At 47.4% G+C, this 23694-nt stretch overlaps 1 protein-coding gene across 5 annotated transcripts in view; it reads left to right on the top strand.

The window, feature by feature from the left end:
* The window catches only part of LOC146339122 (uncharacterized), a 36407-nt gene extending 12965 nt beyond the window's left edge, over positions 1-23442 (top strand). For 3 of the 5 annotated variants that reach the window (XR_014784675.1, XR_014784674.1, XM_084812463.1), the window contains exon 4: positions 22393-23017. Coding sequence is in view for 1 of the 5 variants with exons in the window: in XM_084812463.1 (XP_084668589.1) it covers positions 22393-22420 (28 nt within the window). In the remaining 4 variants the exon portion in view is untranslated. Of the gene's footprint in view, positions 1-22392 lie in introns of all 5 variants that reach the window. The other 2 variants (XR_014784672.1, XR_014784673.1) reach the window with 2 other exon arrangements.
* Positions 23443-23694: the final 252 nt, after the last annotated feature.

Below are 23694 nucleotides of genomic sequence, written 5' to 3'. Positions count from 1 at the left end.
GAGGCTTCCCGCCTCGCCCGGCCGAAATTCAGGCCGGGGAGGAGGCGCCTCGCCTCGCCCGGCCGCGAACTGAAAAGTTTTTTGTTTTTTTTAAACGCCCCCGTGATAGGCTACGTGACGATTAACGTAGCCTATCACGGCTAGATCTGCAAAGTCAGCCGTGATAGGCTACGTTAATCGTCATGTAGCCTATCACGGGTGACTTTAAAAAAAAAAAGCATGTACGCAAATGGCAGCCCCCATAGGGAGCCGCCATTCGCGTTCCTTATTTGGTCGCTGTAGTCTACGTAAATCTTTACGTAGACTACAGCGACCAAATAAGGAACGCGAATGGCGGCTCCCTATGGGGGCCGCCATTATCCGTACTCACTTTTTTTTTTTTTAAAGTCACCCGTGATAGGCTACGTGACTATTTACGTAGCCTATCACGGCTGACTTTGCAAATCTAGCCGTGATAGGCTACGTTAATCGTCACGTAGCCTATCACGGGGGCGTTTTTTTTTTCTTTTATTGGAATGGCGGCAGCGGCAGCCGGTCGAAAGACCGGCTGCCGCTCCCGCCCCGGACGAACACCCGCCGAACCGCCGGCCGGACCCGCTGCCGGGAGGGACATTCGCCAAAGGTAAGTCCCGTCCCGGAGGGGGGGGGCGGGGGGGCGGAGAATTTCTCCCCGAAACTTGTTTGGGGGGCCGAACACATTGGCGCTCGGCCCCCCGAAGTTTTGGGGAGAAATTCTCCGCCAACCCTAGGAGCACAGCTGAGAAACAGTGGATGCCCGTTGATTCGAAGCTGTGCAGCTAAGCAAGGGTGATTGCCAGGGCTGATGATTTTCATGAACCTGTACTCAGAAGCACTTCATTGCGCCTGTGTTTGTTGAGGTGTGTGTGGGGGGGAGAGCCTGTTGATTGGGCAGTTAATATACCTCAAAGACAACTTGCTAGTTACTCTCCCTCCTCGCTGGCTCTGCGCTCTCTGCTCTCAGCGCCTCTTGCACTTTTGCTCAGTCTGCCTGCTTGCCCGCCCGCCCGCCCGCCTCATAAATGTGTGTGGGTATGTGGGATTTGTCAGGAACGTCAACTCGTAAGCAAGTCTTCCATTGCACTGTGCTGAGCATGCGAGGGAGGGGGAGCAAGTCTCCTCTCACTGGCTGCCCTGCACCTATGCAGTCGCTGATGTTCATTCCTATTTATGGCAGGACACGCCCACCCCACCCCAACGAATGCAGCTTCAGTTCCCATACACACGGCAAAAGCGGAGGAATGCAGCACTGTGTATACTGTGGAAAGAGCAAACTCGATTCTGTGAAAATGTGAATTTTGCCCAAATCGCATCACAAAGTGTTTCTGTTTAGATTGGCCCTTGGACTTGGCAGCCTACTATGCTTTTCTAGGGATAACATTCGTTCAGTGAGTATCAACGCAGGGCAGCTCAGCAGCACTAATAGGGAGGGTGTCATTCCGCTCAAAGACACAGCTAAGTCAGGGGTGTTGAACCTCTTTCAACCTGAGGACCACATCCAATTTTGGAGAAGTTCTCAGGGGCCATATTCCAGCAGTGGGTAGGGCCAAAGGCAAAAGGAATGTGCCCAATAATACCAGCATATTTTAGCTTAAGGACCTTACTGCCAGTAATTAAGCTTTAGGAAAGGGATTTCAATATTTTAAAATGGGGATAAAAACACACACAAAAGCCCGGAAACAACCAAACAATTCGCAGTTGGGGAAAGGGTATGGCCTTCTGGGGAACTCCAGAGGCCCAATTTGGGACCCCACGAGGGCCAGGTTTGGTCCCCAGGCCTGAGGTTCTACACCCTTGGACTAAAACGGTGGAGAGTTGCTACCAGTCAGCCTAGGCCCATTTTTCCCCAGCCTGGTGCCTTCCAGATGTGTTTGACTGCAACTCTCACCACCCTCAGCCAGCATGGTGACTGGTGATGGTGAAAGTTGTGGTCTGTCACATCTGAAGAGCACCAGGTTTGGGAAGGCTGGTGTAGATAATACTGGGGTAGATGAACAAATAGCCTGTCTCGGCATGAGGCAACTGCTGTAGGTTGTGTTGCCACCAGTTGCGCAGCCTATGCACAGGAGCACATATGTAGTAGCTCATCTTAAAAGAAATATGTCATTACCTGGTTGGTTCAGTATATAGAGCTAGTGAGGCATAGACGTTCAGAGCTAGTGTGGTGTAGCAATTAAGAGTGTTGGACGAGGACTATGGGGACGCAGGTTCAAACTCCCCCTCAGCCATGAAGCCCAGTGCCGGGTGCCCTGGGGCCTGTCACTGCATAACCTAAGCAGTTGCCGTCCCTCTACTGTGGGAAAGGAGGCGGTTCCTGGGCAGAGCTTCTCCGTGGCTGGTGGGTGAAAGGACGGGGAACCCAAGCTATAGTTCCAGGGAAGCAATACAGTAATGTCCACACTTATGACACCTTCAGTGTGCATGCATGCACCAATATTATGAGACAGGAGAGATCTCTTGGAAGGCAGATGAGTTTTTCCCCAGAACCCTTGTCAAGAAAGTTCATAAACTCGGAGCCAGTTCTGAACTGATCTCAAAGGAGAGTGCTACCCATCGCTATGTTAACAAGCGCAAACAACATGTAAGCTAACAACCACCCAGGTTATAAAACACAGAATGTACTTACATCTAGGAAGTGTAGATTGGTTACCATGTTATTATCGGACAAAATGAATTAGAGTATCCGGCCTCCACTGAGCCCAACACAATTGAAGGGCACCAGGTTGAGACTGTGGTGGGGGGGGCACATTTGATCCATTTGATCATGCAGAAAAAAACCCGGAAACAAAATTGAGGATCTTAAGGGAAAACCAGTGGAACACAGCAGAATTATTCTCATTTTTGTAAGGAAGCCAGAACTCCTGAAAACACCACTCAAAGTTGTACAACCCCACGGAATAATTTTATTGGATTTGCAGGGGCTTTCTGAGCTGGGACATAGCTTGGCAGAAAGACACATCCCCTATAACTCCAGCTGAACCTTGTAATTACGTTTGAGGGAGCAGGGGAAGTCAGGATGCTTGAAAAGAACAGTTAACAATACATCTGGAGACTCAAAAGAAAGAATTCCGCAGATCTGCCAGGAGAGAGGGACAGAGAGAGAAAGAGAGAAAGAGAGAACATCAGTTCTTCCATCACCTTTCTTTCACAGCATCTGTTTCCTAACATGATTTTATGCAACCATCCTTTGTGGTTCGATATATTGGATCTCCAACAAAATCCAAAGACAATAAAAAAATTAAAAACTAAACAACCAAGAACACTTTCATCAAGAGCAAACAAGGTTTGCAATGTGCCATATGAGTGCGACCTTTCAAGTTTCACAGTACTCTTTCTCAGACGGGATCTCCAATTTTCAGGGAAGGAGCAGGATGTTAAATTCTGCCAGCACGTGTTCAGCCTCAAACGATGCTACAGGAAGTCTCTGCTTGAGCACTCGGGAGAAGGTCTCAGGTTATATGGAAGCATGTTGGGATAGAGAAGCAATAGAGGACGCTTTGGGAATACAAAGAGAAAACCCAGTCATCTGAACTGGCCTCTGGCACTAATGTCCAGCTCTCTAAGGGCCAAAGTAGACTTGATGTTGTACATAATGCCATTAACATGCACACTATGTAAATGTGCGCTTTTTGGGTCAGTGGGCACATTTCAAATTTTGAAAGTGTTGTGGGCACTCTCACAAAATGACAGCCATGTTCAATGACATGCCTGTTCAGAAAATGGCTGCCATGGAGGGCATGGGCAGGCACAAAATATGCACTTCCCAGAAGGCAAACACAAAACCACTCCTTTGAATCCAAATAAAAATGTCCATTGGTTGGGGCGGGGGGGGGCAGAATTTCACTTGATAGCATGCCAGCCTCCCAAAGAAAATGTTAATTTAAAAAACCTTAAGAAATAAAATAAAAACCAGGAGGAGTGCTGAGCCTGATAGACACCGAGGCACCACGTTGGAAACCCCAGCTGTAAATAGCAGCTGGGGGCTGAGCAGAATTGGGACTGTGGGGGGGGGGAGTCTGGCCTGTGCTGTGTGTGCGTGTGGTGTGGTCCTTGGGCAAGACACCCTCCATGGGCCCCTCCCTCACTGAGTCTGCCTTCTCACACCACCATTGTCACTAACTGCTCCTGCTCTTCCTGATTGCTACTGCTCGCTTCCTCGACAGGCAGAGAGCCAGCGCGCAGGAACGCAGCGGCGTCCAGGACAGAACACAGGAAGCTGCCTTATACTGGGTCAGACCATTTCTGTGAAATGGGCATTTTGTTCTGCTTTCTGCAGGCAAATGTATGATTTGGCATTTCAGGTTCTGAACCCACCTCTGCCCTGTATTCAGTTTCTTCACCAAGTTACTTCTCCTTGAACCACATCAGTTTGCCTTCTATAAAATGGGTGTTACAGCGGAAAGCTGGTAAATAACTGTTTTGTAACTGGCCATGCTCAACATGGCAGCCATTTTGTGACTGGAAGAGCATCCCTATGGCAATTTTGCATGCTAATTGGTGCTGCTGTTTCAGCAGGCTGTATGGAGGGAGAGCTGGAAGAACTAATTTTTCCCTCTTCCCTCCCAGTTCCTTCTTCCTTGTGTGTCGTGTCTCTTTAGACTGTAAGCCTGCGAGCAGGGACTGCCTTGTTTAATTGATTAAGGGTGCCATGCATGTTTAGACAGAAGAAAGTCCTACAGCCCCCAGCATCCCTCCAGCCACTCATTCTGGCTGGGGCATGCTGGGAATTGTAGGACCATTTTTTTCTGTCTAAGCATGTGTAGGATTGTGCCCTAAATGTAAGCTGATCTGGGAGACCTTTTGGCTGAGGAGTGGCATAAAAATACTTCAAATATATAAATAAATCTAGTTTGGCCCTAATCGCTGGTGTGGCGGGGCTTCCTTCTGCTCTCTACTTTGCAAAAGTTCTGTGCATTCTGATTGGAGCCAAAGAGACTGGAGTCCCCGTTCAGAACCGGCACCACTTGCAAGGGCACATGCTTTGCTTTATTTGATTTACAAGGAGAACTATTGCTGGCTATGCTGTGTGCTTGTCCTCCCGATTATGGCCAGGGTAGGCCTGCTTGGGCTTCTGCCAAGGGCCCACACCCCCGCAGGGGCCCCCTGACCAGAGCCCCCTGGCTGTGTTCTTCCTCTTCCCCATCACAACCTGCTTCTTCACCTGCCTCTCGCTCTGGCCCAGACAACAGTGGTGGCGAGGAGGAGCAGGAGAGGCCACGGCCTCCGTGCTCACTGCCTCTCTGCCTGCCAAGCGAGCAAGTGGGGCAATTATTCTCTCCAGCTTCGCTGACCACTGACACAGTTTTCTCCTAGCCAGCCCTGCAGCCTACACACCACTCATTAGTGGCATTGGTGACCTGGGCTCCAGCATAACGTATACCCCTGCCAGCCATTCCATTTGGCAGCACCCAAGAAGCGATGGAAGGCCCTGTGGTGCCTTCCGCCAGCTCAGACCAGCTGATGCTTAGTTCCTCCCCTCCCAGAGCTGGGCTGAATCTACACATAGCAGTTATACCGTTATCATACCATTATCATAACTATCGGTGCCCATTGGTGTCATATGTACCAATAGTTATGACAGCAGTATGATAACGGTATAACTGCTATGTGTAGATTCGGTCCTGCTCCCTTCAGTGCCCGTTCCACCAGGTCATTATATAACTTCATTATGGATCATTAAGAAAGTTTTGAAACCTGCACTTATTTTTCTCTTCCCAGCCCGCTCCTTTTTTCTTTTGAATCATGCATCTTAAGATGGTAAACCATTGTGTTTTGTTTTGTTTTTAAATTACAGACCACCTTGAGTGCTTTGGCAGAAAGGTAGTATATAAATGCAAGAAATACATACAGAAATAGATACCCATGATTATGCTGGGGTTGGAGTTAGCCTTTTGGCATCTTATTGCTTCAGCGAAGGATAACTACAGGTTTGGGGGTGGGGACCTTGGGCAGGGCCCCTTCATCCAGACAGAAATGGGGCACTTACTTTGCAAACCGGGAATTCTCCAGGGCAGACTCTTCCTGCCTCCTTTGGTACTCCATGTAAAGTGGGAATGGTGCTACCATTAAGGCAGTGAAGGGAGGGGGGTCATGGACAGTATTTTGGCCCCAGCAAATGCCCAACTTCTCTATTATGGCTAGGTGTTTTTTTTATCAGTCAAAAATGTGGTCAATTGACTGATCACACCGTGGTCAAATATGTTAAAGAGTAATCAAATATTTAAAGGAGGGGTGTAGAACCTCAGGCCTGGAGCTAAATCCAGCCTGCCTGGCATCCCAGTCCAGCTCTCTAGGAGCCAATCTACATTACAACTTTAAACTGGTTTCAAACCGGTTTATCTAAAGGGATCCTGCAGTTTCATGAGGGTACTGAGAATTCTTTGCTGGAGACCCCTGTCCCCCGCCCAAGCGCCCCTCTTCCTAGAGCTACAATTCCCAGAATTCCTGTATTTGGTAGCCGTAATCACTAAAAACAGGTTTGAAACCAGTTTAAAGTTGTAATGTAGATTGCCCCTAGGGTTCTCCAGGCAGCTATGTCCCCTGGCCCCACCCCACAAATTGCTTGGTCGTTTCCTGGCTTTTGTCCAGTCCTACCTCCACCCGCCCACCCGCCCCCGGCTTAGTGACTGCCTCCCCTAAGGCTTTAGTGACTGGCAGTAAAAGCTTTAAGCTTAAACAGCCTGATATTTTGCCCCACCCCTTTTGCCTTTGGCCCCACCCACCACTGAAATGCAGCCCCAGTCTGAATGTGGTTCAACACCCCTGGTTTAAAGCTTTTATTTCTTTAAAAGATTCATATCCTGATTTTGATCAAATGAGTTAATAGGTTATAATAATACATATGCCTCAATCCCACACAAACGAGAAGCCCTGAGTCCCTGGCTGAGTGTGCTTTCCTTCAGCAATGCAGTCCCAGGGCAATAGTAACAAAGAGCAAAGGCAATTACACTAATTTAAAAAATGATTTGCCTTCTAGAAGACTTCGGTCTTTTCCCAAAAGTTTCACAGAGCCCCATGCCAGATCCCACAGAAGCCCGCCTTCCCCGCAGCAAATTCATAGACTCCATAGTGCCATGACTCCACGTGCGATTCCTGCCACCCATGGCTGCTGGTGTGAGTTTGCTTCCCGTTTCCTCCTGTGTTCCTTCCTTCCTGTTCCTGCACAGAGAGGCCTGCAGTTGTAGCACATGGCCAGTAGCTGTATTTATTTATTTAATTTATTTATTTGTGACACTTGTATACCGTTCAATATAATAAAATCCCTCAGTGGTTCACAATAAATATTACAATAATTTTAAACACAACATTAAAAACAACATTTGGGAGAAGGGGGGGAGAGAACCATTCATGTGCCACTTACAGAAGGACGTTCTTGACAGCAGGGGATATTTTACATTCAAGCGTGGTCCAATTATAGGCAGTCAACTGACTGGCCAATTGATCATATTGGATGAGTCCTCTGCAGCCCTCTGGCTGGTCCTGGGTGTCCTCTTGTGGTAAAGGGTTGAATGAGATGGCTTTCCAGCTCTCTGACTCTGATATGTGATCTTCTGGTTACAGTACATGCTTGCTATGGAATTAGTTAATCACATGCTTTGCTTTAACCATTTTCTGTAATGGGCTGGCTTAGAGATAAGCAGGTGCTGACTTGGGCCCCTTGTTAAACTAGTTTTGAAGCAAGAAGGAGGTATGGGAAGAATGAACGGCATATTTGCCACCACCTGTCTCCCAGCCATAGGTGGAGGTGGAGGTGGGGGGGGGGGAATTAAGTTTGACTTTGGGGCTTGGGGAGTGATTTCAAATGGGTGGGCCTTTTAATATTACACAGTGTGCCAATGCCACAACTGGCTAGTAATGCTGCATTGAAACATGGCACAATTGTTCACATTGCTGCATGGCTTGCTTCTGCTTGATCACGTTGCATGTATTTTTGCACTCGCGGTGACTGTCCCACATGCTGTCATGAGGTGTGGCGCTCTCTTTGGAATCTATCAGAAAAGTCAGATGTGCATCCCTCCAGTGGATGCTGAAAAGTTTTTCCCTAACCTGGCACCCTCCAGACATGTAAGACTACAGCTCCCATCAAGCACAGCCAGCAAGGGAATGCTTGGAATTTATTTATTTATTTTATTTATTATTAAATTTATTAATTGCCCATCTGGCTGGTCACCCAGCCACTCTGGGCGATGTACAACATACAATAAAAACAGTTTAAAACAATAAAATTCTACAGTAAAAACATTTTCTAAAATACCCTAACCCACCCCAAATGCCTGCCTGAACAACCACATTTTTAATGCACGACGGAAGCTCATTAAAAGGGGGCATGAAGGAGTTCCCTAGGGAGGGAGTTCCACAGAGTGGGGGCCACCACAGAAAAGGCCCTCTCCCTCGTCCCCACCAGTCTAGCTGTCCTGGCTGATGGGACAGAGAGAAGGCCATCCGAGGCTGATCTTGTTAAGCGGCCTGTCTGGTGCTGCTGGAGGCGCTCTTTAAGATAGGAATTGTACTCCAGCATATCTGGAAGGCACTGAGTTGGGGACAGCTGTCTTGTAGTCCATCTCCTTTGCTCAAAAGCATCTGACTCACCTCCAGCTGTCGGCAATTAAGTGGTTATTATGGGCTGCGGATTCCCATGATTGGGTTTATAGAGCTCGGTCTGGAATGGATCGTTGCGATGATTAATTGGAGGGTAAACTCATAATTTTCTCAGGATCTCTGTGGCTCAAGCTCATTGTATTGGTGTTTACTTTACACATTTACTGGTCTAGAGTGTTGCCTTTTTTCTTTTTCTTTTTGCTGTAATTATGCTTTCAGCCATTATCCTTTTGGCTGCCTTTATCCTACCCATTTCAAACTCTCAACTTCAGTATATTTATTTAATATTTCCATGGCTGTAGGCAGGAAAGTAACCTCTGACAGAACGGTTTTAAGATTCACAAGAAACGTTACAAAATGGTACTGCTGCCCCATCCTACAACAAAGCCAAGTTACAGTAGAAATTACAATTTCTGAGGATCCTCCACCTCTCCCCACGAGGATCTGAAGCCAGCCATATAGCTCTTGCAGCATCATAGAAATATGTCACTCTCCTGAAATAAAGCAAAGTGTCAGCATGCTCAGGATGTGGCGGGGGGACCAAATGTACTTTGTGGAGGTACATTTTGTTAAAAAAGGGGGGGGAGCTAAGAGATAACCCCTCACACACACAAAAATCCCCTCACACAAGCACCACACGTAGAACTATTGAGCGGAATAAGCCCATACAATTCTACGGGAGTCTGAAACACAGGGGGGGGCACGTCCCCTCCCTAAATGGTGAATTTGAGTACAAAAGCCAGACTGAAGTCACTTGGAGTTGCCAATTCCTGATTTTAAAAATACCTGGTCCGTCTGTAGAAGCACAGATTGGTCAATGGGTGATGCCTGGGGAAGGTTTTGACTTGTTAGGGGGCATCTGGTGAGGTTTTGGTGGATAAGGGAAGGGGTAGAGCAGCCTTCCCGAACCTAGTGCCTTCCTGATGAGTTGGGGTTGATGGGAGTTGTACTCCGGAGGGTGCCAGGTCGAGGGAGGCTGAGTGAGAAGAACCTTCTGACTGATTTTGGCAGGTCTGCAGACAGAACCTGGTGGATCACAATGTGGCCATTAAACAGAAAAATAAAATGCAATCGAAATCATGCCTCCAGTGTCACCACCCTGAAGAGTCTCATACCTGTCAGAGTTGGTCTAAACTTCCACTGCCATTTACAGAATCTCTTAGGCTCCTGCTGGTTCATTTCCAGTTACATCTTCCCCCTGTCCTTCCTCCAAGGAGAGTGCAGGGTTTTCTCCTTATTTAATCCTCACCACAATCCTGAGGGACAGGTTCGGCTGAGGAGGGAATGACTGGCCTAACTTTGCCCAGGAAGCTTTGGGGCAGAGCAGTGCCGGCTCCAATTTCGGAGGGCCCTTGGGCAAGACACCCTCATGGCCCCCTCCCTCAGTGAACCTACTTTCTCACCGCCATGGTCACCGGCTGCTCTTGCCCCTCCTCCCCCTCCTCTTTCCCACCCGCTGGCATGCTGGGCAGGCAGAGCGCCAGGGAGCAGGGAGGCCGTGGCCTCTCCTGCTCCTCCTCGTCCTCCTCACCACCGCCTTTGCCTGGGCCAGCGCGGGAGGCAGGTGGACAACAAGGCTGCCATGGTGGAGCGGACGAGCCACTCCCGGGGGCTCTGGTCAGGGGGACCCTGCTGGGGTGTGGGTCCTTGGCAGAGGTCTGACCATGCCTACCCTTGGTGCTGGCCCTGGGGCTGAGTGAGGATTTGAACCTGGGTCTCTCTTGCCTATGTGTTACCCCACACTGGTTCTGGATTAGTATTAGTGCTCCTGAGCCTCAGGGAGTTTAGCCTGGAAGCAAACCGGTGGTGCCTGGTAGATCAGGGGGTAGAGTCGGGGGGGGGGGGCTATGAAGGCAGGATAGGTCACCTATTGGGTCAGCGGAGGAGCAAAATGAATACCAAGCCTCTAACGCCAACTAGAAAATACCATTCCCTCTGGATCCCTCAACTGGGGATTTAATGCCTTCTCTTGCAAATCCTCAGGAAGAGGCCTAGGCTGAATCTACACATAGCAGTTATACCATTATCATACCATTATCATAACTACTGGCGCCCATTGGTGTCATGTATACCAATAGTTATGATACCAGTATAACTGCTATGTGTTGATTCAGCCCTAGATTGGATCCCAGCCCAGTCTTCTGAGTGACTGCAACACCGACCTGAGCCCTTCTGACCTCAGTTAGTGTGAGGGATCGCTGCGAACTCTGGGAGGAGGAGATGATCGCTCTAAGATGCTCTTCAAACAGCAGCCAGAGGAGCTAAGTACACCTGATGTTAAGCACTCCTTTGGAAGAACAGGTTGATCACGGCCACTTGTATTTTGCAAGAAGAGCAGCTGACCGATTAAACTATTAAAGGTGTGATCCTGTGCAGGTTTAGACAGAAAAAAGTCCTACAACTCCCAGCATTCCCCAGCCAGCATAGCTGGTGGGGGAAGATATGCAGGCAGAGCAACTGCCAAATTTATCACCCAGCTGTTCTGTTGAGGTCAGGTTGGGAGGTGAGGGGCAGGTTTTTTGTTTGTTTTTTCCCTCCCATTGACTGTAATGGGAGTAAATTTACTATATCAGTGCCAGGGCTGGTGTAAAGTTGCACCAGTTCCTAGGGCATGTTAGGGAAACAAAGGGGCAGCTCTGTGCCTGCCCCCAACATGCCCCACATATGCTGCCTTTAGCTTCGCTCTGCCAGAACACCAGCACCAGTGGCGCTTCCTGTGAACGGGCCGGGAACCCTGGCAGGCTTTGTGCCACCCTGCTGGCGGATTAGCACTGATGCCATTTTCTGATTCTGAGGTCCCTCATCTGTCTTCTAGCTGAGGTTAGGGCCACAGCCATGATGTCTTTTTCCCACTGAAACTGTCACAGACTGCTGTGAGCTACACTTTTGTTTGACAAGGGATCTCCTCCATTTGAGGAAATTCTCTCAATTTTCTTGCAAATGGTTTATGCGGTTGCTGCCCCACACCCAGATATAACACCCTCCCTTGTTACTAGGTGTTTTTGTTTTGAGATGTGGCGGTCAAGTTAATTAATTAAAGTATCCTCAGCCAAAAAGGCTCCCAGAGCTGCAACCAGTAAAACATGACAGTCCCTGCTTGCAGGCTTACAGTCGAAAAATACACAATACAAAAGGTAAAAGGGATGGGGATGGAAGAGGGGGAAAAAAATCAGTAGTCTTTCAGCTGGGTTGGTGGAATGGCTTCACTGCCCCTCTCATCTCCCTCTGTTACAGCCTGCTGGTGCTTGGAATAATGACTACCCCAACCATGCAGGACAATTCCTAATCAGCCCAGCAAAAATGCTCATGAATCACAAGGATGTGCAAAAATGTATGAGCCAATTTAGAACTCGGGGTGGGGCATGACCCTGATTGTGTTTTATTTCTAGTATCCTGTGATGTCATTCAACATTTCTGACCCAATTCCTAATCAAGATGAGGAGATTTGCCCATTACTAAAAGGCAGTACAGGAAACTTCAGCTGGTGCTGAACGTGGTTGCCTGAGTGTTGGTGGGGGCAAAGTGATTTGATCATATAATGCCTATACTGCGCCAGCTGTGTGTTTGCGAGCCTGATTTAAAGTGCTGGTTTTGACCTTTAAAGTCTTAAATGGTTTGGGACCAAGTTACTTGAAGGAACTCCTTCACCCATATCAGGCTGCCTGCACTTTAGTATCAGCAAGGGAGCTCTTACTCATCTGCCCACCTGTGAGAGCAGTTAGGTGGGTGAGTACATGAGAGAGGGCCTTCTCTGCAGTGGCCCCACATCTCTGGAACAAGTTGCCATTGGAGGTCTACCATGCTCCATCATTGCAGGCTTTTAAGAAGGACTTGAAAATATATTTTATCTTGCACTTCTCGTGATATGATTGCTGTTGTTGTGCTATTGTCCTTGTTGCTGCTGCTGCTTTTATTGTTGTTTTTATTGCTATTTTATTGTGCTTATGTTTCTATCACTTTTAATATTTTAACTGTTTTTATGTCTTTTATTCTGTACACCACCTTGGGAGAGCTTCTGCCCTGAAAGGCAGCCAAGAAATATTTTAAATAAATAAACTTGCCAGAATGGCAAAGTATAAGGGGCTCCAGTCTAACTGGGAAGTCCCTCCATGAGTGGCAGCACAATTTTGCATTCCAGGCCTTTAGGTCCTAAAGTAGGGGTGTAGAACCTCAGGCCCAGGGCCAAATCCTGTCCATGAGGGATGGGAGAAGGATGATTGAGCTCAATGGGGTTCTCTGTTCGCCACTCCGATGCTCGCCTCGCCACATTCTGACTCCAGAATGCAAGCGTCTTCTTTTTTTCCAAAGAGGAAAAGAATGCATTTTCAAACACAGAAAACCCACACTTTTCCGAAGGTGCACTGTCCCTCCATAAGCTAAAGCATGAAAATGTGATTGGGGGGAATCTGCATTTTCACAAGTGCACACTTGTGCAAATACAAATGCAAGCTTGGGCAATTGCAAAGAAGCCCCAAGACTTGCGCTCCTGCTCATGTTCGCGTTTGGGGCTGAGAATTGGACATGTTCACATGATTTGCAGACAGGCATGAAATTCTCGTACACCCCTGGCCACCTGGAGTTCCAATCCGCGCTCCCAGTTTCCCCAGATGACCACGCCCTTTTCCCCACATCACCAGGGGGTTCTCGCTCCCCCATCCCACAACTGCCTATCATTTGGTGGTTTTCTGGCTTTTTGCACAATGTCTTCTCCATTCTAAAAGGTTGAAATGCCTCTCATAAGGCCTAATTAGTGTCAGTAAGAGCCTTAAGCTAAAATACACCAGGATTTCAATACCATTGTCCTAAAGTTTAGAACAACATGGTTTAGCACAACATGTGTAGTAGGAATCGTTTCTCCCCTAGGGTTTCTTGATTGCAGCTCCTTTTCCCTTGCTCCATACAAGTAAATGGGTTGGATGATACAGTAATCTGAATAGGGGACCCCTTCCACTCATTTCCTGCTTGCCAGCCAGGTGAGAGAAGTTGGCTGGGCAGCTTGCCAGTCCCTTCCAGCAGGGTCATCAGAGACCAGAGAGGCTGTTCACTGAATTTGCTGTATGTTTTCCCACTTCTTAATCTTGCCTCAGATGTTTATTTTTGCATAACAAAATCAAAACCTTGAAATCAATTTTGTATTAGACTTCTGGTGTTGGAGCAGCACCAGAAAGCTTGGAGCACGATTACCAGTGGGCTGATCCTTGCTGGTCTTACCGAAGAACGCTTGACAGCTACTTGGCAGTGCCCACCTCTTGAGCACATGGCTAGAATGTGGTTAGGTCTCTGGACTGTAGCTCACAATTATTATGCAGGAACAGTTCAAAGGAAAAGCACCTGCTGTTGCAATGCCTCAGGTTATACAAGGCCAACCATGTTTTCACAATACAGTAATAAAGATGAAGGAGATACTTCTGAAAGTACGGAGCACAGCATGCAACTGAAGGGATTCAATGTGGTTGCTAAATTATGAAGGCTGTGCATATATACCAACAAAACATCAACTTTCATGACATGTATCCATTAGTGTTGTGTGAGAACAGGACTTCGGACCCTGAGAAGTACCATGATTGTTCAAATTATTCCAGGCCTATATTTTCTTTCTTGCCACTAATCCATCTTCAGTTTTTGCTTCTTTTTCATACAGTCCAGGGCCAGATAGAAGTCAAATTTGCACTGTGCGGGCCATCCATTCCCTCAGTGAGCTGCCTATTTCACAAAATGGCAGCTTGGCTTTTTCCGTAAATGTAAAGTCAAGTAAATGGCAGCCATAAAGGGTCCATTTATGCAACATTACAGGTGTAAATGGACCATGTATGCCTGTAATGTTGCGTAAATGGCCCTTTTATGGTGCCATTTACGTAATATTACATTTACAGAAAAAAACAAGCCTTCATTTTTCTGCAAAATGGTGGCTCACTGAGGGAAGGGGCGGCTGCCGGGTGCTTGTGGACCACACAGTGGCTCGTCCAGTAAGTGCAGCAGCTCAGCAAACAGGGTCCGGGAGGCCGAGCAGGGCAGAGTCCGCCGGACTCCACCCTCCTCTTGGATTCTTGCAACATCCCTAGCCTCTGCCACCTACCAAGTCTTTCCTGAAAAATTTTCCTGACAACACACACATACACACACATTATCATTACACGGTAAACACAGGGACCAAACATTTCCCACTGTGACTAGCGTGTAGATCCATTCCGAGAGAATGGGAAAATGGCCATAGTCCTAACAGTATCTTTTCGCTCTGCTAGAACAGTGGTTCATCTGCAGAACTTGCCCCTCTAAAATGCTCTCCCCACCCGCAATTGACCTTGTGTTGTAAATAATATCCATTTCCATGTCATGGAGATGCCAGAGAACAAAAAACATCCCCCCAGTAGTCTTGTCAGGGCCTTCTCAGTGGCCGCTCCCAGGCTCTGGAACTGCCTGCTGAGAGAGGCTAGGCTGGCCTCCTCTCTGTTGTCCATCCACAAGCAGGCAAATACTTTTTTTTCAGGCAGGCCTTTGGCCTGTAAGCTGGTCTGCTGAATTGCTACTTATTTATTTTATTGATGTGGTTTTATTTTTGTTTTTAATTTATTTGTGTTGATGTTATGTTTTAATTAAGATTTTGTTTTTAATCAGAAAATTTTGTTTTTATTGTTAGCTGCCATGAGCACCATTTTGGGGGTGAAGGTGGGAGATAAAACAAACAAACAAACATATAAATAAATAGGGAAATACACAGGGTAACAATCTTCTTTCCATTTGTTATTGTGATGTCATCTAAGCACCACCAAGAAAGAACTGAACCTGTTCAATTACATAATTAGCAGAACAGGGAAACTGAAGCCTTTTAAAGATTTATTTATAGGAACAGTACCGTTATATTCAGCATAATGGACTGCTGGATGTACCTAGTTGCTGCGGTCATTCCGTAGTAATTAAGTGGATGATTGCGCCTTAGTTATAATAAAATCGGTACAATTACTTGTGTCTTGCTCATCTCATATTCCCCACCAGATTCTGCGGAATTTGCTGCAGCGGGAGATCAGGGCCAGTCTGGAGCTGTCACCCCCCCAACAGCACACAGCAGGTGCTCCAGAGAGTCCTGCCAGCATAGGCATTGTTAAGAATTAGCCACCTGGGCACAGCCCTATATCTTTTTGAGCTGTGCCCCAGATCATTAGAGCTGTCCCAATTGCCATCATCTGCCTTAACACAAGTCTGCTTTTTACATCTGAGCTCAGTAGCCTTGCAGTTACTAGGAGACCTTAGGACTCGCTCCCTTAGCAGACTAATAGGGAGTGTAGCATGGATGCACCAGCCTTTTAAACTAGAGAGGAGACTGCCACCTTCCCTTCCACAGTCTGTTCATTTTTTTTTTCTTTCTCTCCTTACTTTTCTGCTCTTACATGCCGACTGTTGGGAGCTTGCTTGCAATGAAATTTTGATATTACTGCTCCAAACTGGAAACTTTGGCTTCTGCAGAAGTTCAGTAGTTTCAATACAGCATAGGATTGAGTCAGCTTCCACAAATTTCTTTCTCCCCCTCCACTTTAGTTTTTCCTAAATAGCTGCAGGCCTCAAGTTATACCAAAATGAGGGTTAGGATGATGTGACGTCATGATCCAAAAAGTGCTGGGGCTTTTAAATAGATTTCAGTTTTGTTAAAAGCAAGAAAAAGCCCTCAGCCACCTCACCTCATAAAGTTAATTTAAGCATGTACAAACCTTACAAACCCTCCACATCCTCCTAAATTCCCCAGAAGTGCTACCTCTCTGAAAGGAGCCATTTGGCTTGGGGAATTCTCCCTCCCCCCGCCTCTCCCCCTCTCCCCCCACCCCTCCATTTCCAGTCACCATTCTTCTTTTTCCGTTCCCTGTCCTAGTCCTTCTTTCTCTTCTTTATTCCACCCAGAGCATATCTTGGGAAATTTTTAAAGATAATTCTCTTTGGTGGGCAAGAGAAGTTCTGAACTGTATTTGACTTTATACAAACAGAAAAGGGGGTTTGTTTTTCTCCTCCTTCTCATCTAGGTCTTCGAGAAAAATGGGTTCACATGGTTGCAGAGGAACAAATCTGGGGCTGTTTTGTTCGTTGCCACTATCCAGCAACAGGAAGGGTTGTAGCACATGCTTGGCATACAGAAAGTCCCAGGTTCAATCCATAGTATCTCCAGATAGAAATAGGAAAGAATCCTGCTTTACACCTTGGCGAGCCACTGCTAGTCAGTGTTGACAATACTGGGCTAGATGGACCAAAGGTGTGAAAGCTTTAATAAAAATAGGAGTTAATTATTATTATTTTTTGAAGTGGAGAGGAGGTAAATACTGCTCACTTGTATAATCCTATGTATGCCAGTCAGACATATGTTTAATGGGGCTTACTCCCAGGAAAGTGTATATGTCAGGAGCGCCCTAGCTGCCTCTTGCAGTCCCTTCCAATAGCCAACTCAGGACACAGACGACGAGGATTCTTTCCAAGGCTTTATTCCTTTATGACTCTTACAGATACTACTAGCGACTAAGCAAGTAACTGCACTGGGGAAAGATAGCAGAGTAGCCTAAGCTCCAGGTAAGGCAGTTGGTCCCTGTTTGAAGGAGAACCACGGGAAGACCCTGAACTTATGGGCTAGGGAGAGATCCTCCCTCTTTCCCTTGGGTCCTCAGGACGCGACCATTGTTTGCGCGCCAAACGAGCGGAGCGCCTCCTTTTGGCGCCCTCCATCTGTCGCCGCTCCCTGTGTCTCCGCCGAGCATCCAGCAAGCCCCCCTCCCGCACTCTCCCACTGCCAGGGGTACTATCTATCCCAGGAATGCTGGCAGGAGGAATCTGTGCTTGTGAGAGATGAGCGAGCTCCTCTCCCACAGATTGCTGTTCCTCCTCAGAATCAGAACTGCTCTGGGGCTCTATGGGCTCAGTTTCCACCCTGACAGTATATAGGATTCCAGCACGAGTTATATTGCAGGGAGGTTTACACCCTGACCTTCCACATATTTATGCAGAAATAAGTCCTGTGAGCATGGGACAGCACATTTAATACATCGCCCACCTGATTCCAAATCAATGAATTGACTACTCTTTCAGCCCAGCCATGTGGATGTTTTGCCATTTGTGTTTTTTTCATTTTGCATGGACTCTAGTTTCAGTGGTGAAGGAAAGGTGCTTAGTACATGCTCAGAGTTTCTCCATAACTGAGCCCTAGTTTTGAAAACAAACTCATTGGCTGCATCCTGGTGAAGTCTTGGCACAAATGAAGCTATGCGGAGGAAGATACAATGAGAGCTTGTGCGTTACAAGGAGGAGGTAGAGAAGAGTTGCACAAAACAAAACACCTGTTTTTATGAAGAGTTGCTGGAGGATGGAAGAATAAGGAGGGATTGTTGTACGGAGGGGAACAGAATGGGTAGGGGGAGCCTGTAAGTGCTCAGTGGTGAAAGAAAAGCATTCTGCATGTGCTCAGAGGCACTCTATGTTTAAAAATATAAGACGAGCCATGCTGCAACATCCATCTAGTCCAGCATTCTGTTCACACAATGGCCAACCAACTGCCCATGAGAAACCCACAAGCAGGACATGAGTGAAAAGTACCGTCCCACCCATGTTCCCCTGCTGCTAATGTTGGTGCAATGTAAATAAATTCCAGTAATTCTAAATTTGCATGCATATATATAAAATTAAGGATGTGCATTGAATTCAGATCCAGTTTGAAGCCCAAGTAGAATCAGGCAATCTTTATGTTTCAAAATAATTGACTTACAGGTCCACTTTCTAATCCTAGGGCACATTTTTACCATGGGCTCCCATCACTGTGCTTTGGGGGAGGGAAAGGATGGGGCCATGAGATGGACATTCTTCCAATGCCAGCACACTTCATTATGAAAAAGCCTTAAACTGGATTTCAAGCATCATAATTCCTTAGCTCCTGCTCTTATCCTTCCAAAACTTTGCAAGTTCTTTGCCTGGGGACACCTCTATGACCTGTGCATTTTCATACACATTTACCCAAACCATGGGGGGAGGGGGGTGAAGTGAAGGGAAAGCAAATCACTCTTTCCTCCAAATTGGAGAGCTACCCTTCCACATGCACTGCTGCACCTATCCTTCTGAAATGTTGCTGGTTTCTTAGTTAGGGACACCTCTAGGCTGCCTGTAATTTTCAGAACAATAGTCCACAAGAAACATCAAGAGATAAGTATGTCCTTTTTTGGAGACCCTCAAAATGTAAAGGCTACCCTTGCACAAAAACCCTGTGGCTGTCATTCTGCAATTTGGCAGACATGTTCCCCTCTGATGGAGCAACAATTTGTGAAATGTTCATCCAATTCTTCCAAGGAATAAAAAAGTTATTGCCAGTTCCCTTTGAAAGAATCTGAAAATATAAAGACACCTACCACAAAAAAAGTTCACCTATTTTTCTGACATGACATTGGGCAGGTGTAATCCCCTCCTAGGGGGCTACTATGCCTGCAATTATCATCCAATTCTGACCAAAAGAAAAAAGTACAGTATTTTTTAAATTTCCCATGATAGTCAGCATGAAGCATAAAGCCTCAGTTTTCTGAACCTTGACTCAGGTTTGGTACTGAGCTGAAATGGACTGACTCCAAACTGACCCGAGCAGAAGCAGGATGTTTTCCAAACCACCAAACTGGGGTGTGAGTTGAAGTGGGGGTTCAATGCACGCCTCGTATGCATGTATGTATTTATGTATCTGTGTGTGTACACACACACAACACACACAGAGAGATACAAACACACACACATATATTGGAGGTGTGCATTGACCCCTTCTTCAACTCAGACGTGTGTGTGTGTGTGCGCATGCAAATTTGTGTTACAGGCCTGTGCCCTGGATCTTTTCAGCACCTAGCAACACCCCTGCCTGCCAGCCCCGTTTTCTGCAGCCAGCCAGCCTCTGGCTCGCTCTGAGGATGCCTGGCAGTACAGGTGATCTCCGGGACACCCTTCCCACCATGCCTGGCTCCGAAGAAAGACCCCCTCAGAGCCAGGCATTTGGGCCTGGCCAGCTCTCTGAGGAGCCATGCCAGCTTCTTCTTCTGGCCAATGCAGTTTGTCAGAGAGCCCGCCCATGGGAAGACAGTGGCAGAGGAGGGGGTAGGGGTAAGGGGCGCTGAGTGACAGATGACTCAGTGGTGGGAGGCGGATGACATCGTGGCACATTTGTGCTCTCCCAGCACAGGCCCTGACATAATGGATATTTCCTAGAAGTCAACAACCACAGAACTGGACACTGGTGTGTGTGTCGGGGGGAGGGGGGTGGAATTAAGGGCACAATCTAGTGAAAGTGAACTGCTTTTAAGGGTAATGTATTACATGTGTTTAACTTCAGCAGGATCATTCATTTAGGGTACAATCCTATGGGGATGGCTGTAAGCCTCCGAACTTGGAGGCTTACAGCCATCCAGTGCAGAGCGGGAGGAGCGATGGAGGCAATCTTCACCTCCGCTGTCTTTTAGCTAGACCTTTTGCCCGTCTAGCTGGGGCATTGAGGAGGGGGAGGGAAGGAGGCTGGAGGCCTAGGGATACCGGCACCTTCCCCTTCCCTCTGAGGTCATCTCTGCGATCTCGGAGAGGTAGCCGGCACAGTTCTCTCCGTGCTGGCTGGCTACGAGGGGGAGTGGGAGGGGCTGGGGATCTCGGACTCCTGGGTCTGAGGTTGGAGCGCTGAATCTGACCTCGGATCCAGGAATCCAAGCTATCCTATGGCCCCCCAGACTAGGGGCCATAGGATTGCTCTCCCCAGCAATCGAAATGCTTTGCCCAAGTATTTAAAATTCTGTGTAAAGAGCAGTGAACTCTGCAACATGTATAAAACTGTGCAACTGTGTTTCTCTGATTTTGCATCATCTATTCTGCAATTTTATCCTGGCTTCACTATGATGGGGTATTGTTTTTGCTGTTTTCTGAACACTGTAGCTCATTCCCCAGCCACTGGATATCTTCTTTGGCCATCCCTCCAGGTTCTAAGATGTCAGAAGGCATTTGGCCCACAGGCTTTCTAGGGCACCTTTGCAGCCATTAAAGGCTAAAAAGGAAGATTCTTAGGAGGCTGTCTCATGCATCCGCCCCTTCATGCTACTCCTGTTCTCCACTCTCACAGAATCGTTGCATGCGCACAGTTCTGAAGCGTGTGCCTTGGATGTCTGGCTCGATCTTGGCTTTCCCCACCGCTAAGATCCCATTAGAGAAAACTGGAAAATATAGACAACAGTGACAATGAGATATTGGGGAAACACGTGTCTCGCTTTGCGACTGGTGCTCCAGAGTAAACAACAGCCTGTTAAGAAACATTGACCTGATTTGTTTTTAATCACATGCTCCAGCATGAACATTCATAAAGCTTCCATGCCAGGTGCAATCATTACTCAGTAAATTAATCATACATAATTACCGACTTCGAATCTAATTCACTTGGCTTCCAGTTTCCCACCAGAGGCTCAGTGAAACTCACTAGTTCTCCCTCTCTGACCCCCTCTTCCTCTCTCTCTCTGTCTCTCTCACACACACACACACATGCATTTGCACCCTTTGGCAGTGGTTCAGCTAGGGAATTTTAGATTCTGGCCTTATGGTCTTCTGGGGTCCCCTCCAGACAGTCATGCATATCACTTCAGTTGTGAAGCACAGAATTAACATTTCTCTTGCGCTCCCCCCCACCCCCACATCCCATGCTTTACAACGGCTTCTACATTCCAGATATGTCAGACCAGCTTTCCCCAACCTGGTGCCCTTCAGATGTGTTTGACTATAACTCTCAGCAGTCTTTACCATTGGCCATGCTGACTGGGTCTCATGGGAGTTGAGGTCCAAACCTTGGGGAAGGCTGTGTTAGACTCAGAGCATAAAACAAGAAAAACACAGTTTGCCAACCCTGGTTTTTAAATTTTTTTAAAAGGAAAACTCTGAGCAAGTGCAATTTCACATTTTACATTAAAACTTGGCACCATCAGGATTACAGGAATAGGATGGAGTTCATTACTAGTGCTGTGCCGAAAATTTCTCCCACATTTCCCCCCGCATTCGCATTCAATTTGATAGAAAAGGAATTATTTTCAAAAAGAATTTCAAAGGAGAAGAAAATTTCAGAGAAGTTATCTTGGGCTGCTTTTGGGATTCTTGTGCTTACTTTCCTTATGAGGTGGCCTGGGAGGCTGCAGAGCAATGGAGAGAAGTGTAATAGAAAGAAAACACACACACACAGAGGCCTCAGCCACCTTGCAGTAATTAGCTAAGCTCAAAAACACCACACAAGAGAAATCCAAAATAAATATTAAAATGCCCTGAGAATGAGGCAGAAAAATGGAAGCCTCTTTCATGGGGGAAGAAACCTTTCAGGAAAGTGAAGGACAGATTTTGGCACAGCACTAGCTTCACCCCTGGAGCTGGACACAATGTTGTCTCCTCACACCTGCCACAGGGCTTTCAGGGATGTGGAAGAAAGGTGGAGAAAATTTGGAGAAAATTGTGTGAAGTGGCCTTTGTAGAGTACGTGGGGCGGTGGCGGTAAGAAAAGGGAAATCTTAGAACTTTTCAGAGAAAAATGTCTTCGGAGAAATTTTGACTCAGCTCTAGTTGTAATTCCTCAGAAAATGACCAGCGAGAGGGAAAATTCAAGGATGCGATCTCGGGGGATCATTGGATTCTCCTACTAAGGTGATACTCTTGCTTTGACTCCCGCTACACATTTCTGGGTGAAATGTGCTTGTTGATCTGAGCAACCAGGCGGTTGGCTGGCTACAGGCTTTCTTTGCTCTTGCTTGATTGCTATTCTCCTTTTAGGCAAAGCAGCAGGGAGGGAGGGAGATAAAAGCAACCCGTGAAAATCCTGAGAAGGCCGGTGAAGCAGCGAGAGGCCTTCCTGCACTGAAATCATTCTCCGATGGCGACAGTGATGCTACTGAGGTGCTCCAAAGAGGACGGCCGAATCACTTGCATCTCCTCAACACCCCTGCTGTGGACTAAGGCCCAGTTTTGCACTTAGCCGTAGCACAGTAGCTGCTCCCCATGATGTCTTCAGCACCACTCTGGGGCCCTCAGGATACAGCACAGCACACCTTGCCACACGCAGCCCCCCCTTGGGGGCTTGGTAAACCCTCATGTTTTCTGCTGCCTGCCTGCAAGAACAGGGAGGACTGCCAAGAACCTGGCAGGCCTCCAGGCATGGCTGATGGGCTGGCTTCCGTCTGACTGGCAAGTCCTGAGGTACATAGCTCGGGCCTCCTGGCTGTGGTCACTCACTGCTGCAGGCTGAGGATGGTATAATGGACAAAGTGTTGAAATGGGACCAGGGTGACTTGGGTTCAAATCCCTGCTCAGTCATTGTGTGAGCTTGAGCCATTTGCTGTCTCTCTCAACTACCTCGCAAAGTTGTTGTGAAGATTAAAAGTGCGGAGGAAGAACTGTGGATGCTGTCTTGAGCTCCTTGGAGGGAGGGTGGGAAATAAATGAATAAATGAGTGTAATGGGGACCAAATACCACTTCATCCAGTCAGGAATTTGCCAAGCTGAACTTACTGCTATCAGGAGAAGTCATCTCACATCCTGATGCTGCCTTGCAGTCAACTTCGCAACCAACTAGTGCACTGTCTTGCATTCCTGGATCTTTAGGTATGAGCCATCTACTCAAACAAAGATACTATAGTCTACCCTTCCCATGAGTCACAAATGTCTGTAATCCTAAAATTGAGATAATTGCAAGAAATTATGGTGTGTGTCCCCCTCCCCAACCAACATCCATCAACACGGATGGCATTCAGACTTTATCATAGGCTGTTGCTTGTCAGTGATTGTAAACCGCAACCCAAAACAAACAATGAGTTTTGAATTCTTGGCTTGGGCTCTTGGATTTCAGCTGCTATGTTTAGCAGCATTTCCTGCAGGGCCTGCTACAGCGACATGCAAACACAAAAGCTTCTCTTCAGAGCTGGAGTCCCAGGGCCTTTAGCGTCTGCAGCTGGGTGAGTGACCTAGGACTCAGTGAGTGACACAGAAGGGTCTTGGCATACTCCGTCATGGCCATTGAAATTGGTGGGCAGTACGATGCCTTTCGATTGGCTGGGCCTGCTATAAGCACGAAGATGC

Source organism: Heloderma suspectum, chromosome 8, assembly GCF_057233095.1.
Source record: "Heloderma suspectum isolate Gila_16-S chromosome 8, 16-S_ref, whole genome shotgun sequence".
In the NCBI taxonomy this organism is placed as follows: Eukaryota; Metazoa; Chordata; class Lepidosauria; order Squamata; family Helodermatidae; genus Heloderma; species Heloderma suspectum.
This window is presented reverse-complemented; position numbering and strand designations above follow the sequence as displayed.